The sequence below is a fragment of the Bombus vosnesenskii genome, unplaced genomic scaffold (genome assembly GCF_011952255.1).
Source record: "Bombus vosnesenskii isolate JDL3184/JDL3185 unplaced genomic scaffold, Bvos_JDL3184-5_v1.1 scf7180000013295, whole genome shotgun sequence".
In the NCBI taxonomy this organism is placed as follows: Eukaryota; Metazoa; Arthropoda; class Insecta; order Hymenoptera; family Apidae; genus Bombus; species Bombus vosnesenskii.
Window position 1 is genome coordinate 2,354,615 of NW_022882946.1, and position 18,360 is coordinate 2,372,974.

At 33.4% G+C, this 18,360-nt stretch overlaps 2 protein-coding genes, 2 long non-coding RNA genes and 1 pseudogene across 5 annotated transcripts in view; 2 read left to right on the forward strand and 3 right to left on the reverse strand.

Moving 5' to 3' along the window:
- Positions 1 to 982: 982 nt before the first annotated feature.
- Positions 983 to 2,040, reverse strand: LOC117233331 (annotated as a pseudogene).
- A 3,078-nt stretch (positions 2,041 to 5,118) lies between these two features.
- Positions 5,119 to 9,668, reverse strand: LOC117233357. Its single transcript, XR_004493302.1, has 3 exons — positions 9,374 to 9,668; positions 8,838 to 9,140; positions 5,119 to 6,425 (listed from the first exon to the last, which is right to left on the reverse strand). It is a non-coding gene; the product is annotated as an uncharacterized LOC117233357 (long non-coding RNA).
- Positions 9,669 to 10,929: 1,261 nt separating this feature from the next.
- LOC117233289 lies at positions 10,930 to 15,518 on the forward strand. The gene is made up of 3 exons (XR_004493291.1): positions 10,930 to 11,041; positions 11,187 to 11,268; positions 11,438 to 15,518. It is a non-coding gene; the product is annotated as an uncharacterized LOC117233289 (long non-coding RNA).
- A 658-nt stretch (positions 15,519 to 16,176) lies between these two features.
- LOC117233288 (protein LLP homolog) lies at positions 16,177 to 17,402 on the forward strand. 2 transcript variants are annotated; one of them, XM_033493447.1, is made up of 3 exons: positions 16,177 to 16,337; positions 16,639 to 16,813; positions 16,888 to 17,402. In XM_033493447.1, exons 2-3 carry the CDS (start codon positions 16,654 to 16,656, stop codon positions 17,145 to 17,147), a joined length of 420 nt encoding a protein of 139 aa, XP_033349338.1. In that variant the 5' UTR covers positions 16,177 to 16,337; positions 16,639 to 16,653; the 3' UTR covers positions 17,148 to 17,402. The 2 variants fall into 2 exon arrangements, with proteins under 2 accessions (XP_033349338.1, XP_033349339.1); XM_033493448.1 differs by having other exon boundaries at positions 16,179 to 16,337; positions 16,550 to 16,813.
- Positions 17,403 to 17,410: 8 nt separating this feature from the next.
- The window catches only part of LOC117233286, a 28,247-nt gene continuing 27,297 nt past the window's right edge, over positions 17,411 to 18,360 (reverse strand). The window contains exons 8-9 of the mRNA XM_033493443.1: positions 17,733 to 17,840; positions 17,411 to 17,663 (exon numbers count right to left, since the gene is read on the reverse strand). Of these exons, the coding sequence (XP_033349334.1) occupies positions 17,496 to 17,663; positions 17,733 to 17,840 (276 nt within the window). The 3' untranslated portion in view covers positions 17,411 to 17,495. The remainder of the gene's footprint in view (positions 17,664 to 17,732; positions 17,841 to 18,360) is intronic.

Here is an 18,360-nt window from a genome sequence, read left to right on the forward strand (position 1 = left end):
TTAATCATGCGATGTCCAGCTGGGCGGCCAAGAATCAAAATCGGGAATGATATCGAAACGAACTGTCGCTTCAAACGCTGAACAGTTACGAAACAAAGCGATTCTCCACAAATAGTAATCGTATTAATGTATAATCGTATACACATATTATGTATTTTGTATATCACTATCACTATATGTATTCTGGAGGATATTTTACTTTTAAATTTCTCATAAACCTATAAACATTCACAGTCTAACAACTATTAAATGAAAGTGAAAACAAATTCACTTAAACATATGATGGAAATTTGTTCCTTGCATCGAGACAAAGAAATGAAAAAGAAAAATATGTTTCACATCTTCAGAAAATTAAATTCTATTGTATACGTCCAATATCTCAGCGCTCTTATTCATGGTTTCTCTTTTCTACTACACCAGGCAATACATATACATATATTAACGAAAGGAGAGTCTCCTTCCATTTCTCGGAACAACCGGAAAATTAAATATGAGAGTGAATCCAAAAGATGAAAGCAATTAGCGAAGGAAGGAAGAAAGGCAAACAATCATATAATGGAGATTAATATACCTGATCTTTAACTTATTATAAATAATTAGCCATGTTACTGCGCCACGCCAGAAAAATGACTGAAAATTCTCAACGCGAGAATTGATTGTAATTTTAATAAATATTAAAAAAGATATATATATACCGGATCTATAAGTATATGTAATAAAAATCAAGAAGAGTATACTTTAAATTACTTTAAATACTATTGTTACTTCCTGTGACCCCAGAATATATCCCCATCCATCCTTCGGTCAAGATGGTCAACAACGTTTCAAATATACTCGGATCCGCAGTAATCTATTGCCGTTGTCAGAGTTAGATTTTTACTTACGCTCCTTATTGCTCGTCACGGTAAAACACGAGATAAGTGCCCCGCCCTATCCTTATCCACCAGCTCTTTTCTCATCCAATTGGCTGCAATGGCCGCTATCCTCGCTCGCTTAACGAAAATTGCAATGAACAAATCCGCTTGTCTCATGCTCCAGAGGCACATCCATCAATAGTCTTCCTCCTCGTCATCACCGTCTCCGAACTTCACTTGTTAACAACTCTTCGGTCAAAACGCACTTTCCAGTTTTAAAAAGTTGTTGGAAGTAAAGAGAGTACGCCGATTATCGTATCGAGACGAGAATTTAAGACTCTCGTTGACGCCTTATACCGCGAACGCGTCTTCTCGCGAACACGGCCGACCAACTATAGCGACATTATTTATCTTCATTTATATAAATTTTCTAATAGTTGCTCCATTTTCGCTTTTTAATCGCTTCTTAGAACTCCCGAATAAGTTCTTGCTATTCTTCATCAGGATACCGATTATCTTACATTGAGAAGGGATTTCTTGTTGCACGACATTTATGGAATCACGAACATCAGCGGTGTTCCTTTGTTTCAACATCGTCATCTCGGAATCGTTTCGAGTGATCGGTTCTTTGACTATCTGCAATTGTATGGTTTCCGAACTTGTTTTTAACGCGTGCCTAGCTTCGACGATCGACATACCACGCACTCTACGATCCCGTCACCGATTCGATGCTGCTTCGACTTGGCTGCCAGTCCATTTCCGTCCATCTTCAAAATCACGTAGAAAGTCCAACAACTTCTCCCTTTTCTATGGAAACACCATGGTTCTCGGGTTTCTTCATTTTGCTTCTAGAATGGACAACCTCGGGATTTTCCGGTTCCACATTCGATCACGATCTCTGTGGATTATTACAGGCTATTGACAAGCGTTGCGTACATTTTCGTCACTGGTGGAGTTCGTTACTTACGTGTATGGTCGAGGACGTCCGTTCATCTTCGAAATTTCCGCTCAAAGATACGAAGGAACCTCTCGCCGTTTCACCGTCGCATCTTTCCAGGGGGTGTTTTTCTGTCCATATTTCCTTTGAGGAGGGAATCTGTTCCTATCCAGTCTTGTAACTGTCCTACCGTCGTGAGTGTATCCCATCTGGTGTTTATGTTTAACTTTAGAGCGGACCCGTCGAGCACTCCAGGTGGCAGTCACCCTCTTGACGCACTGTAAGTTTTATAACTAAGGAGGTAGGAATTTCCAAATCTCCAAAAAAGACAGATGTGCTATCTGTGTCGTACCGAAGCCAACTCAAATTTCAGAACAACTGATTCATCTAGTTAATTTTTGTTTATGACGACGGTATCCTCGCGATAAGAAAGACTCGTGGGAACTACATCTGCCGTACATTCTTTCCTACTTTCTGCAATAGAAACATGAAGAGATCCGTTTCCTTTTTCGACAACGATCGAACTTGCAAAGTCAGACTGAGACTGACGTATTGATCCATTCGCACTGATCGCTACCGGCGATCTATCAAGGCGGTCAAATTGCAATCTCTATAACGCTTTTCTGTAACGACTGCGACACACTACATGCATTCTTAGGGGACTTACATTGTTAAATTGCGATGCGATGTGTCCGTACTCCTGGCATTTGAAACACCTTGGATTTTTCTTCGACCAGTTTGCTTTTCGTCTTCGCGTTTTCCTTCATGTCCTCGTACGGGCGAACTTCTCTTTTAATTCGCGAATATCCTTTTCGCCGTACAGTATGATGTTGTTCTTCTTTAATGTATAACGACTAACTTGTGACTGCAACTAGTCGCAACTTACTCGTAACTGACTATTCTCTCCACCAAAACGTCCTTTTATACCACGGTTTTCGGTTCCCCTACCATGCACATCTATCTTGCAGCTGTTGGTAACCCAAGATGGTTAGGGGCACCTTTTTGGATTGCCTATTTTCCTAAAGGGACACGGGCATATTGTTGGCTCACTTGGCCCATTGGAATGTCCCGTCCTACCAGGCCCGTTAGGGGCCTTTCATTTCTTCACTATCTCTAGTTCATCGGAATTTTCTCAACGGTTTTTTCAGGCTACTACATTATATAAAAGTCTACAGCATATAGGGGCGCTTTACTTTTTGTTGATGTAAGCCTTACTTCTAGGAAAACTCTACATCTGCACTATAACTTAGTTTTCCTGGCCTTTGTAGGCATTAAAAATTATCTAGCACTAAATCAACAAGAAGGGTCTTTCAGCCTCATAGCCTTTTTAGGAAATGCCTTGCATACATTGGTATTAGGTTGCGGTTAGGTTAGTGCAGGAGGTATAGACAGATCAGTCTCCGTGATTATATAAATATACATAGGCCCATGGTTTCAGAGCTATGTTGTAATGTAACGCTGCCAGAGTGCGCATCTGGATTACCATATGCTGCACTTATACTTATTCTTAGACTTATACAGAAATATGTTTCTATTCCACATTCAGCCACGTGTTTCTCTATCAGATAACCACAATACTTTTAAATATCTCTGTTAATTTATCTACCTTAAAGTTCGGAATATCTGATAACCGCTTGAATTCGCGATTACGCGAAATATTTTTTCCAACAATAGCACTGACATCGATGCAACGAAGAATCGAGAAAGAGTGAATTTGAGTAACTGTAGGTACATACCTCAGAGGAGACAATATTTAGGGAGATTGATGATAACGAACGGAACTTAACGGAACACGGGCTCACGATGGCCTACTTGTCACGTCGATGACACTGATGACACCGAAACCGGGTTAACGCGTACGTGCTAGAGCATTGCACTTTGCTCTAATAGACTCACGGTGTACAGCGAACAAACTGAAACGTAAAGTGCAATTCATTCTAAATGTATATCGCTATGATGTCGATGAGAATTGTAATGTAATGTAAATTGCTATATTAAAACCGAACTAGGTTGCCGAAGAATATGAGGAAAATGTAGAAATCAATTCAGTACACGCGTACAAATTATGTTACTCGGAAGATCTGTATCGAATAAAAAGTCTTCATTTCCTTGATATTAAATGCAAACAGGAATAAGCGTATCAATGCTTAGAGATCGTCGTTTACTTCATTTTGCTTGTTTCAAATGGTATTACGTATAGATAGCTTAACGACATATATTAGCAGGAAGTTTCGAATTGTATCTATGGTGTTACCTACGCTGAATCGATAAACGTCATGTTCCCAAGCTTATTAAAATATGTATACATGTAAAAATGCAGATGAAAAAGTTATTCGGTATATAATAGTATAATTACTAGGAATATTGAAAATAAACATATATTTAGCTTATTTTTAGTAGTTCAAGCGTTGCATAGCATAAAGTAAGATTTTTTAGCAAACAATATATTGCGTTGTTTGAATTCGCATTGTCCCAGAACAGAATTAGTTAATTTCCGTCTTTGGTGTGTCTAAAATTTGCACACACCAATTCAGAAAACGCGATTCACAATGTCAGAGAATAACAACTTACAGTTATATTCCATGCAAGAACGTTCAATCAGAGTAAAAGTTACTCCGGTGACATGAACACATCAGCAAACAACTATTAAACAATGGCTCAAGAAGAAAGATAAAACACAGAAAATACTTACTACAGTTTGGTAGGACGATATCCCATTACAATTTAGTTTTTTTCCTCGCCACGAGAGCCGCCGTGTATTTTAGCAGAGGAACAGGCCACTGTTACCACGGTTCGCTCAATTATTCGTTAATGCGCGCAATGGAGCACAGGTCAGAAGGAATCTTTAAAATTATGCTAGTTAGCGGCAAGACTGCCACGACGAGAAAAACGAACAGCGTTTTCACGCTCGTTCGCAGGAAGGTCCGTACGTGTAACTACCTCCATACGCGACTGCTTCGACGCAAAACCCGTATACATTCTAAATATTCAGAAGACGTCGCTTCTGGAATGTTGCTCTCGTTATCAGTGAAAGTTGCGCGATATAAATAAGTAGGTATGCGAACGGTGTACCGGTGTAACGCGTCAGCAAAGGCGCTTGAAGAATATCACGTGATAGAGCTTCTTTCATAGACAGAATGCGTTTCACTGAGCATTTTTGGTTATTTACATTCATGCACGTTTTGTACGTATTAACACATTCACTGTCAGCGAAATACAATCAAGCAATTCTGGAGTTGTATTTTTTTTCATCAGAAATGTCTTTATTTTTAGCTTACGGATTTTTATACATTTATGGAAAATTTTAAAGTGCAAGCATACATACAACATATATAGTAAAAAAGTACACGTTGATGGTATAATACGGATCGTCGTTTTCAGAGGATGCAATAAATTTTAAACTAAGCATAAAAGAACATTTGATAAAATATATATATATTTAGGTAATGCCAAGTGTTACGCCCCGTGACTTAAACCACAAAAAAACCCTCGGTCAAGATGATCACCAGATTTTTATCATCCTTCTTTGGTCCTGCAGGAACCCTAGGGACCGTCATAAATTTTAACATCTTTTACAATCAAGGCCCTTGGGTCCCTCGGATATCTTTCAAGTCGTAACGTTCCTTAGGGTTGTTCATTCCAGGAAAATAGGGGACGGCGGATTTTTCCCATATATAATGCCTTCCACGAACGACTTTTTGTCGGGAGCCGCCGGCACACATCCTTATCTACCAGTTTTTTCTTCATCTAATTGGCTGCGTTGTCCGTTGCCCTCACTTTCTTAACGAAAATTCCCATCGACGAATCCGCTTTTCTTGTGTTCCAGGCACATCCATCCATAATTTTCCTCCCCCGCATAACCATCACCGAACATTCACATGCTAACAACTCTTCGGTGAAAACACACTTTCCAGTTTTCAAAAGTTGTTGGAAATAAAGAGTTATATTTAAATCGTTAAGTCAATATTAATATCATTCGAACCACCCCTATTATCTTAACCGAAATAAAGAATCAGCTGATTCGTGGCTTCGATTATCGAATTGTAACGAGAATTTACGACTTTCGTTAACGCGTTATATCGCGAACGCGTCTCTCCGCGAAACAGTCGAACAACGAGTGACTGAATTTTTTTTAATTCGAAGATAATTGCACTTTTAAACGCAACCTATGAGAACATTTGACGTTTACTTATGTTTGAAACTTTATTCGTAATAGAAAATTGGAAGGAAAACACTGAAAACAGTCACCAACAATTCTATTGAAATTGCGAAAATATGTACTTAATTGATAATTCTATAAATACTATAATCATTCCTACAACTGCAAAGCTAATTATAATTAGACGTTTCCTTTAATAGATATATATATATATCAATGGCATGTATCAGAGTGTATTTTGTTACCTTATCAATATCTTGTCTCGCATTTTGTCATTTATATTTAACGCATTTGTACGAATGAACAAGGGACGAAAAAGTCAATTTTTAATTTCATCAAATAGTCAGTAGTAAGTGAAAATAAATATAAGAAACTCACTGTGGGCTGAAATTGTTTAGTCTCTGAAAGGTGTTCCAAGCTATTATTCGACTCCACGAAAACATCATCTGATATTTCTTCAGAATTTTTGCTCCTTCTGAAAATGGAGAAGATAAAATGAATTGTAGTTAAATATACATTTTTTAGACACGTTCAAACAAATAGTTCTTATATTCTTCTAACACTTCAGACGCATTGTGTTCGTTCGAGACAATAGCATACGCTGTAAAAATGACTCATCGTTGTGGAAGACTATTCATGAAATACAATGACAGCAGCCACCCTCCGTCGCGTAGGCTCTTACATAATACACGTCTAAAGCTTAAACGAGTTTAATTGGCTCTCGCATTGTTTTTCAAACGGATGAACTAATGAAAGAGTTCACGCGAAAGTTGCATTCGTCGAGTAACAGAAACTAAAATAAAACATGGCTCAAACACTGTTATGTTACAATTAAATGTTCTATAAAAAAACCTACATAGAAGAAACTAGATAGTAGAAAATCCCCAGCCGTGCCTATGATTTCTAGATACATCTTTTACTAATTAAGACATACATATAATATTGACAGGAAGTTTCTAAAATTCATCTCCTGGAACTTTATGGAGCTCATGAAATTCAATTGTTTCACCTTCGTAGAATCGACGATTCTTCATGGTACGCTATAACTCATCCGAATCGCCACTCCTATAAGATACTACGAAACACTATCAAACGTGTTTTATTAATCATATCATGAGACTAACGAGTTCAGTCATCGCTCTAGTATGAATACGTTACGTAGGTTCTACGAGCCACTCGGCTCGGGTCACACGGAGACGAGGTCAGTGTAGCATAATGTCCTTGTGCCATATCACGGTTCACATTCTCATAGAATCGACTGAAACGAAAGCACCGGCGATCTAGAAACGAAACCAGGTTTCGCGCGCTCAGCGGGACTTAGCGCATTCGTCTCTTTCTTAGTCGCACGTTGCCAGATACTGAAAGCGATAGAGCAGCGAAACGATTCGCGATTCCGCGTGAAAAAGGGGCCAGCAGCCACTACAAATCTACGGAGAGAGTGCATTCACGATTACGACAAAGGCCGTTGCACTCAAGTGCATCGAACCTGTCGTTATTCGCGGTTCGCCGATTCGGCATAAACGATTTTTCGACGAACGAGAATCAACGTCGCTGAAAAATGATCGAACTATCAGCAATTCTGAGAAATGGAAATAAAAAGAAAGATTTGATTTGTAATAAGAACTAAGGAGGAAGTTGACTGAAGTTGAAATGAAAGTTGTAGAAATATCTAGGTATAGAAAATGGAAATTTGAAGAGATATTTTCAACAAAACAAGGATTTAGGTAACATAAGATTTAGGTTTCAAGAAAGTAGGGATTCTAATTATTTTTACAGTCGTCAATGAACATCTCCTGGGTATTTATTCAAGATGCAATTTGTATCTAACATTTCCTATTAATTACTCGATTAGCTGATTTGTAGCTACAGCACTTTTCGTGTAATTTTATAAATGATCTTCATTTCCAATATGATAGATGGTGAATTGAACCTTGCAATCATAGTTTACTTGCTGTCAGACATTAAGTTTCGAACATTTAATCATATTTTATGTCGGCACTGCAATGAAATGTAGTATTTGCGTAATTGTATATGTCGACGATAGTGTAATTGTTAAACACTTTGTTAACCTTTTTAGATGACCTAATCGGAGAATGACGTTTTTAATGAGAAGTCGTTACCGGTATCAATTTTAAGAATTTTCTGATGCAGCTAGACGTGATATTGATTTTGTTCAATTACTACCTGAAATATCCACCAATTTTTTACACGTTCACTCATTTTTTGCTCGTTAAATTTCCCATCGTTTGCTGTTAAGTATAATCGACTATGGATTTGGTAGTGGTTAGCTGTTATGTAACATTAAAATTTAATACATCATTTTTACAAACCCAAAAGATACTTAAACTTAAGTTATTGTATGAAACTTAAACAAGCTAGAAAATAATATTAAAAATACTACCTTTTGTTTTAGGAGCTATTTTCATATAACGAGATAATACCAACGTAGATTTCACATAGAGAATTTTACATTTGACTAATAGCTGAATGTTTATTGGAAATGGTTTGTAATCTTTCAACTGACATGTTTCAATCAGTAGGTAATAACTATATAGTAGAATATGCTACCTACTTTGCAAAGAAGGGAGAGAAAGCTGTTTAAGAAAATTTTCCAAAGGAAGACAAATGGAATGTCATTTATCATAGCTACGTTTCTTATCATACGCGCCAAAGCATCATTTGCGACGTAATCAAGGTTTTCAACCGACCTACTGTGCCAAATCATAAACCAACCTAACGAGACCAATTTTCGTGAACATCGCGATCGACGAACAGAACATCACGAAGGAGAAGGATCAGTTTGCCGTAGCTCGCAAAATCTCCGACAATTTGTAGCGCGGAAGTCATTCAGGGCAAGTCGCTTAGAGGGATCGTAAGTATTACTTACTCCTCGTTAAAGCCTGAAGATGACATCGCCGACATCCGCCGTTAACAAACTACTTGCGCCAACAATGCGAAAAAACAGAGTGGTCTCTCTCGGCCCACGTACATACACCGGAGCACTCCAGTCTCGCTTTGGGCTATTACTACATTTAACGAGTCACTTCGTGCTTTTATACAACACCGACACCACTCCCTGATAAGAGTTCTCTTGATGATAGTGGGTTTATATGCCTTGTCGGTACGCCGGTGATTCCGTTTCTTGCACAGTCCAATTGCCTTTTATCTTCGTGTACTAGTTGATTCGTATCTAATGCACCCATGGACAAGTGTATATTACGAAAGTGAACATTTTAATTGAATCGAGTATGGTTTTGAAATAAAATATTGTACAGATGCTTAGTTTTCACAAAATTTTATGAGGAGATAGTACACTTTTTTGTATTGTCGATAATTCTTTGTTTATTTCATTGATAATAGATTTACTTTAATTCTTCGTACCGTATTAATTTATGTGAAGAGATGAGAAATATATGTATTTACCTAAAGTACTTGTCATAATCCCCACATTTTCCAAGATAACCTCAACGTGACGAGACTCCGAATAAAAGCAATTGTATCCTTTGCTTCAAATCACTACCAACTGAAAAATAATAATCCGCGTCTATCGTCTTACTTCACATGCACTTTACAGAGAAATTTCTCTATAGACAATTTTGTGACTTCGATGCAGTAGGTTTACTACTAGATGTCGCAGCGGGCTATAAATTAAACTTCACTAGATGTAGATAGTGCATCTATACGAATGCACAAAATAATAATTGGGGTAGGAGATACGCGTCGTTCGAGGAGTCATCATGTGAAAACTGAACGCGTATAAATATGTTACAAGTGGGGTGAAAAGTAGATCAGAACGTCTAAATACCAACAGTGGACGTACGTCGTGACTTAGAAAGTGTTAATCGTGAAATTGACCGACGTTTCCGTTTACGCTGTACTCTCGATAGAACTGGTTTATCATTATGCTGCGTGTACATTGATAAATAAATCTATCGGTGTGCATGCCTCTTGAAACTGTGTTTATCTCAATTAAATATCGTTTGCTACTGAGAACGTGATAAGGATAATGAAAATACGCCAACGCATTTTCGCGTTTGAGATCAAGTGAAACTGGAGCTTGACACAAATAGGGAAAACACACATATTATATATTTTCAGTTACGCTTGTAATGCAGAGGAAAACATGAAGAATCACAAACTTGCAAACTTTTCTTTCTATGATTTTATGAATAGTTTAATTCTCTACGAGAAGTTTGTTTACAACATAGAATAATTGCTTGAAAGTTCTTGTTGTGGTTAGAAAGCTGGCTATGTGTGTATAATAAATAGTAATATCGTAAGAATATGTAAATTATTAGAAATTTATGTTAAATTATGTGTACATGATTGTATAGTATGTATAAAGCAAACATATGCTAGTAACAAGCCAAGGATATCATACTGTTTACCTGTCTATCCTTCATGTGTCTAAGTATAAATACACATAGGTATACGTAACTTAAAATATTTTTTAAATGTAAGATTCCATTACTCTAATATTTTTAATATTTGAAAATAGATTTATTACTTATTATTCTATAAATAAATTTCATATTGTAGTTTGTAAATAGAACATTTTTAAAATTGCGTAAAAATATCATTACAATGTTTAAAATTTATACTAGTACATATCAAATTTTTTATTCTCAATTTATTTGACAATTGATTTAAAACTATTATATTTATTTCTATGTTCGAATAGAAATTCGAAATTTGATCAAATAAATTTTACTAGTAATGTGATTGACTAGCCATGTCACTGTAGTCAATTCAGTCTTTTTCGCGATATTAATTTTTAAATACATATTTGATATTTAAATTAAAAAGAACTATTAAATTACAAACTTCAAGAAATATAATAATATCTTTTTCAATTTTTAAGCAGATATTTCATTTAAGAAACTACAAAATAAAAATCTATACTTAAATTTCATAATTTCAGGAATTAAATATATGTATAATAATATACGAAATTTGAATCCCGTACGCGGCGCTGATTGGAAGAGTACTTTTGTTGCATCAGCCAATCAGAAATTAACTAAACGATTCTGTAGACGCAAACGTCATTCTCCCGCCGAAAACCGTGGCATAAACATTACGATCCTGTTTCAGGTACGTGATTTTCGTTGTGTAGTACATATTGTAAAGGTTATCGTTAGTCTTGTTCAATCAATACGTATTTATGTAATAGCTTTAGTTATATTAATTAAATAATAACATTTATAATACTACATGCTTTGTTACAAATTTTGTACAGCATTCACTAACACTACGAGACTACGAGGTTTGATGATTCATTCCTTCGTGGTGATGATTTCTAAGCTCCAAGAGCCAAGAATGTAAGTAATCTTTGAATATTATACTTTAAATAATTGTATTTTATGTTTGTTATTTCAATTATTACTAATTATGAAAAAATGTAATTGACACAATATCTTTAAGAATAAATTATAAAAATATTAGAACAAATACAAAAATATTTTAGGAAATAAATATATTTTGTTAAAGATTTTTCACATTACGCCATGGAATACAGTGGGTCTTTTTTGATAACTGCCTTTGCGACAGCTTGGGACAATTTACTGCAACGTTGGTGGCAACATCCTTCGCATCTAATCGTGAGTCGCATGAATTTTTGTTCCTCCGGTCACTCAATCATGTCGTAGGATGAAAGGTCCGAATCGACACGGGTGACTAGTTGTATTACGTAGAATTGTATGCGAGTATAGTGACCGCGAGTATTTATTATATTCGTGAGTAGTAACACTTTATATTTTAACGTCTTATTTGCTAGCTTAGGATAGATCTTCCTGCACATTGCGTTTTTTATATTGCCAATATGATATTGGTAATTAAGATTTTATATTAATAATATTAATATAATGTTAACAACTGGTAGGAACTATATTATATTGGTAATTATTGTTTGATAATTGCATCACCAAAATTACTTTTAAAATATGATTATGTATATCCATAAGAATATACATGAGATATGAATATTTGAATCCATAATAAATATTAAAATGATATTGATTATTTCAAAGCGGAGAAGTCTGATATCCTCCGACTTTGTTACAATTATTGCACAATGATAATAACGAGAATTCATAATGTATACAATAATGCGTAAAATAAATAATTTTAATAATAAATCATCTTCAATTTTATCTTCTACTTCATTACTAACTTAATTTGCATAATTCTTTGATCTTCATATTATAAATTGGAGTATAATTTAAATTGTATAATAAAGTATTAGAGTTCAGTTCCTTCCGTATGAAAGTATATTAAATGCTATGTACAAGAAGAAACTTCGCGACAGGTAAATTTCTGAATTAAAGCAACAAGTTTTGAACACTGCTTTTATACTTTTTAAAATATGCTTTGATGAAGAGATAACCTGAGATTATTTACATTAATATTAAATTCAGAATCAGTTATAAAATAAATTTCTTGTTCATTTCCAATCTTTTTCTTTCTAAAGTTTTAATAATTCATTAAATCAGTACAGTAGATACAAAGTACATACATGAATATACTAATCGTTTTTTAGCTCAGGATTTTCAGGTTCAATCTCTTCCGTGTTCATTGCTAGGAGCTCATTCACGTGATCAGGTGTTACTTGGGTGTAAAATAGGCAATGGACACGATCATAGTTCATAAATTTATAATAATTTTTCAGCGATTGACGATGCGTTAACGTATTGTGCACGACGTATTTTCGGCATTGTGTGTGTGTGTGTGGTTAGGACGTGGAGTTACGTCATTTTGACTATGTAATATTAAATAGTAAAAAAGAAATTTACAAATATTAATTCAATCAAGAACTGTAATAATAACCAGATCTGCTATTAAATATAACAAATTGTAGAGAGTAATATTATTAATCTTATCATCAAATTAGAATGATAGTACCAAATCTTTACCTAAACCTTTACACATATGATACGCAATACATACAATGAATTTTTTGAAAGATATACATACACTTTTGGTTATCAATTTTCGTAATTAAAATTAAGATTCATGTATCTTTACCGCGTTTAACGCAATGGTCACTAGATTTCGTCAGTCGATTTCAGGAAAATGGTAAATAAATTAAATTGTACAAGTAGTGTACCAAATAAACAAGTTATGTGTGAAAATCGTGCAATGAGTGAGTTGGTAAGCTTGTTTTATTATTTTTTAATTAATTAAATTAATTTATTTAATTCTTTGTTATTTAGTTATTTAATAAGTTATCTTTTGCTTTACGATTAGAGAATATCGAGTCTAGGTTTCAATGGGCATTGCGCTCGAAGAAAGAAGAAGCTAGAAGCTGACGAGGCCCGGCAAATTGTCATGGAAGAGGGCAACTATTAATGGTTTCCTATCCTCTGGTTCATTCAGGGCATAGGAAGTCATTGTTGTTACTACTTTGTCACTATAGTCACTTTTAATATTTGTAGTAGTAGTAGTAATAGTAGTAGTAGTAATAGTATTAATTTGTTTCTTGGCTGAAGTACATTCCGGCTTACCATAATTTTGGGCAGATCGCGTTTCCTTTTATTAATATTACGAATAATTGATACCTATTGGTTTGATTCGAAATTTCCCGTTCTAAATCAGAGTTACGAAAAACAATTGATTTCGATTTTAATTAACGTTGCGATAGAATAATGATCGTGTTTGCCTCATTGTATATACGTATTTCTTATTATGAATAATTAGAATTTATTAAAAAGTAATATTATAACTTGACACGTTTTTGTTTATATAAAGTTGAATTAAAGAGATGTAAATTTTTAATCAATTTTGTAATGCTGCGGTTTGTTGTTATCGCGAAAATTTGAAGTAACTTTTTATTCATACAGAAATAGTGATTTTTATTTAATTCATTTTGAAAATTAGTATTGCAATTAGTATTTTAACGCATTTCCTTAAATTATTTTTACAATTAGTTGATAGTTGTATTGATAGAATATCGCGTTTTCTAATTAGTGTTGTGCCTGTAAAAATGCAAAAAAATGGTTTCACTGAGATTGTGGAAGTATATTCTTACTTTTAGATCACCTGATGTAGCTAAAAAATAGCTGCACAGAAGCGGTCATGTATCAGCAATCTCCAATATGGTTGTACTGGATTTTCCGCTATTAGTGTTGCGTATACTTAAATATGAGTATATTGATTAGTTTTTATTAGTATTACGTAAATAATTAAAACACTCTATTGTCGTGTATGTTTTCGAAATTTAAACAACTTTTTTTCTATTCTTTTTCATCAATACATTGATATTGCACACATGATAAATCGCTCATTGCGGTTTATTTTGAGAATTTTGTATGTTATATGTAAATCTACTGGTACATTAGTGTCACAAGATAGAAAAAATGTTCCACTCACAATTTCGAGTGGATGATCTGTTCTAAGTTGGTTTATCTCTCAGCACTTTTTTTTTATAAGAGCATCTGTTACTGAAAATATATCTGTTTAGTGTTTATGAGTATTTTTAACTTGGCTTAAGGATGATTTAAGATTAAATACATATCAAGTACATAAAGAAAAGTAATATTGAAAAATATGATTTATATAATGAGAAAAATTTCTAATAAATTAAATAAATAGTGATAAGAAGAATAGTGATAATTAAGTTTGTAATATTTTGCAAAGTGTTAATGTATATGTATGTATGTAAAGAGAATTCTTTACATTTCTGAAAGATGGAAGTTAGAAATTCTTTAATCTTTGGATTATATCTAAATTCTTTGGATTAAATGTAAATAGGATTTATAAAAAGAAACCTTTAGATTTCTGATAGGTGAGGCTTACAAAATTCCTATTTAATCTTTGCTGTTATATATACATAAGGGAAGACACATAAAAATTCTTAGGTTTTTAATAGGCAGGTTAAATTAGATGTACACTTTGGTAGGAGGTATCTTTAAATTACATTACGTATGCAATTAGGTAGCATATTTTTAAATTAAGTTAGATATATAGTTAGGCAAGCTTTTTAAGTCAAAATCTTAGCTCATACATAGGTATTTGTAAATAGGTAGGAAGGAAGATACAGATGAACATTAGAACTAGAAGGATGATTAAAATGAGCAATTCGTAATTTTTCATGGAAATTTTATAGATTTACAACAGTACATTTTTAGAGGCTTGAATATTTTTTAAGGCGTATAGAGGTAGAATCTTATTCCTCTGCTTATATTATATATTTTTTCGTATACCTTTCATTATGATCCTTTTGACATAAATTCAGATTTTATACTTCAATCCATAAATAAACTAGAGTCGCTAGAATAAAAAATACTCAGAACAATAGTTAACGCCCCATGGCATATAAGAAATGAAAATTTACGCAAAGACCTAAAAATACCAATGGTCAAGGAAGAAATCGGCAGATACGCAAGAAAATACAAAGAAAGAATGGTAATACATCCAAACCAGCTGGCTGCTGAAACTACCAAAATCTACATAAAAAGAAGACTAAGAAGAAAACATCCCACTGACCTCATTAAAGAAATAAGATAGACAAACTGGAAGATGGACGTGGGAGCTGGAGATAGCCATCCACATGTTATTTAGTAATAAAATTAGAATAATTTATCAAATGTCCAGCTGGACAAATTATAAAGCAGAAATTAAAATATAGGAACAAAAAAGAAACTTCAATCGTCGATAGTTTTAATGTTAATCTCTGCCTAAATAAAATGTATTAGAAATTAAAAAAATGATTGATCGTTTGGTAAACACACGTATAAAGGATTCCAGCAATTTCCACGTGGCGAGAGCTAGGCAATCGATGTTAAATATTTGATAAATACATTGTACTGTATCATTATGGTTAATAGCTATGATACAGTTATGAATTATAAAAAATATTATAAACTGATTAGCCGTGCTTGTAATTATTAATTGTAAAGTCTCAAATTGTAAAGTCTAAAATTGTGAAGTATACATAAGCAGAATCTTTGAGTAAGATATTATACATACTTAAAAATCTGAAAAAGGATACTACCTTTTGGATAAATTTTCGACAATTATAAGATATCTTGTCCTATATGTTATTTATTAACATCTCATGGTAAAATTTATTTTTAATTCCATGTATCGTTGCAGTCTTATTCTATACTGAATCGATAATAGTGGAAATGACATTAAAATGGTAAAAGCGGTTTCTAGTGCATTGAGTTCTAGTTCTATTTCTTACATTGTCTATACTGTATAACCTTATTTTATAATATCGACCTGTAGAGATCGCCACTTAACACAGTGAAATTTAAACACATTCGAGGTTAGGATTTCCATTGTCAGGATTGTTAGAAATCTGTTATAATTTATACCACGTGTTCCGGATTTTTAGTACGTGATATAGTAGTTTTTACGAAGATATTTTGAGAGAATATAATTTCTTAAAGTAGGTATTATTCGTGCAATTAATTGTTTTTAATTTTATATCTTCGAGTATATTACATATATTTGTACATAGTTCGAGGTTATATCACTATCAAGTAGTATATTAATTCCTGTGTATTGTTAACTATTTTAATAAATGTCCAACATCAATCCAGTTGCTCATTTTTAATATTCTTATGTTCATTAAAAATAAATTTAATTTTATCTGTAATGATAAAATTAGAATTCCATATTCGGTACTCAGATAATGTATCACTACTTAGATAAAATATAATTAATTTACCATTACGATTATGATTTAGATATATAAAAACAAAATGGGAAAATCATTGCGTAGTAAATGGAAGAGGAAGTGTAGAGCAATTAAAAGGGAACGCTATGGAGTAAAAGAATTAGAAAGATTAAAAAAAACATTAGGTCTTGATGAGAATGGGATACCAGATGTTGAAATGTCAGAAATATCAAAAATTGCTACAGGTAAGGCACAGTTCTGCTTAATACGTTACTATTTTTATATAATGATTTCAATTGATTTTGGCGTTTGTCTCAAGTTGTTGATGCCAAGACAATAAAGGAAAATGAAAAAGCTAACGATGACACCAAAGCAGATGATGAAAAAATGGATCTAGACACTGATAAACGGATATATAATAAAAAAACAATGTTGGATCAGTATGGAAATTATCCTGTATGGATGAATAAACGAAAGATTGCAAAGATCAAGAAGGGTAGACGAAAAAACCAAAAGGGAAACATAAAGCCACATAAGAGGTTAACAAGGAGACAGAGGAACTCAATGAAGCAAAAGTAAATCTTCTATATAAAAAATCGATAGCATTGATTAATACTGTTCTTTACTTTTGTATTAGTAAGTAACAAAAGTAAATTGTATTATTATAGTAAAATGTTATATTATTTATGTTGTGTGAATCAGCAAACATCATTCAAGTTTCTTTTCCATTTTATTATAAAGCTGAATACAAATAATCATAATGATTATTTAAGTTAGAATTCTACTATATTCTAAATTCTACTACACTAAATAAAGTATCATAAAAGCTAAAGAGATGGCAGTGATAGTATGCAATTTTCTCACATAAATATTACATCTATGGGCAATGTCCAATGTTTTTGACACTTTTCTTTCGCTATAGCGATGTTAAAACTTCATCGAGCCACTGTTCATTGGTATCGCTGATCTGCAACGTAATCTTAAACGATTTTCCAGTTCCACCACTCTACTTGTTAAATGTTGCATTTTTCTTCTCTCTAATTCGTATTCTCTCAATTTGCTCCTCATTTGATATATCTCCTGCTGCATGAGTTGCTATAAACAGAACTGCGTTTTTAAACAGAAGTATATATTTTGTGAGACGTTAATAAAGTGGTAACTAACCACATTTTCGATAGATCTCTTCATTTCGTTAATAGTTTCAACCACAGACGCAACTTTGACAGTCATGTCCGTCGTTTCTGTATCTCTCTTCTTCCCTTTTGCGAATTGCTAAAGATATAATAAGCAGTAAATATAATACATGACATCATTTCATTACCCAAACATTTCATGATTGTGATTTTTACTTCTATCACATAAATTTATAATTATTTTTGTCTGAATTTTTTTTATTTTAGCGAATTATCTATTTTTGAATGTTGATTCAAAAATAAACAACAAATTAATAACTTTATTTTAAATTGTAATGTAGTAGAGACACTATTGAGTGTTACCCATTCGTACAAAATATTAATATTCATCTTTGTTGGTTGGTTTAATAGAGCCGCTTATAAATAAAATAAAAGTTTGAAAAAATTGTAACATACCAAATGCACTTATATCAAAGAATTTTTTAAATCTTCAAGATATTAGAAAATCAGACCCAACTAGTTCCCTTTTTATTAACACCAAAACTGGGATCAAACTGTTTTTCAAGTTTCTACATAATTCATACATGCCCATAACGAGCGGAATAGACTTTAAAATAAGAAGGAAATCCTTCAACCTGCTGCATCCGCGTTTCTATCGT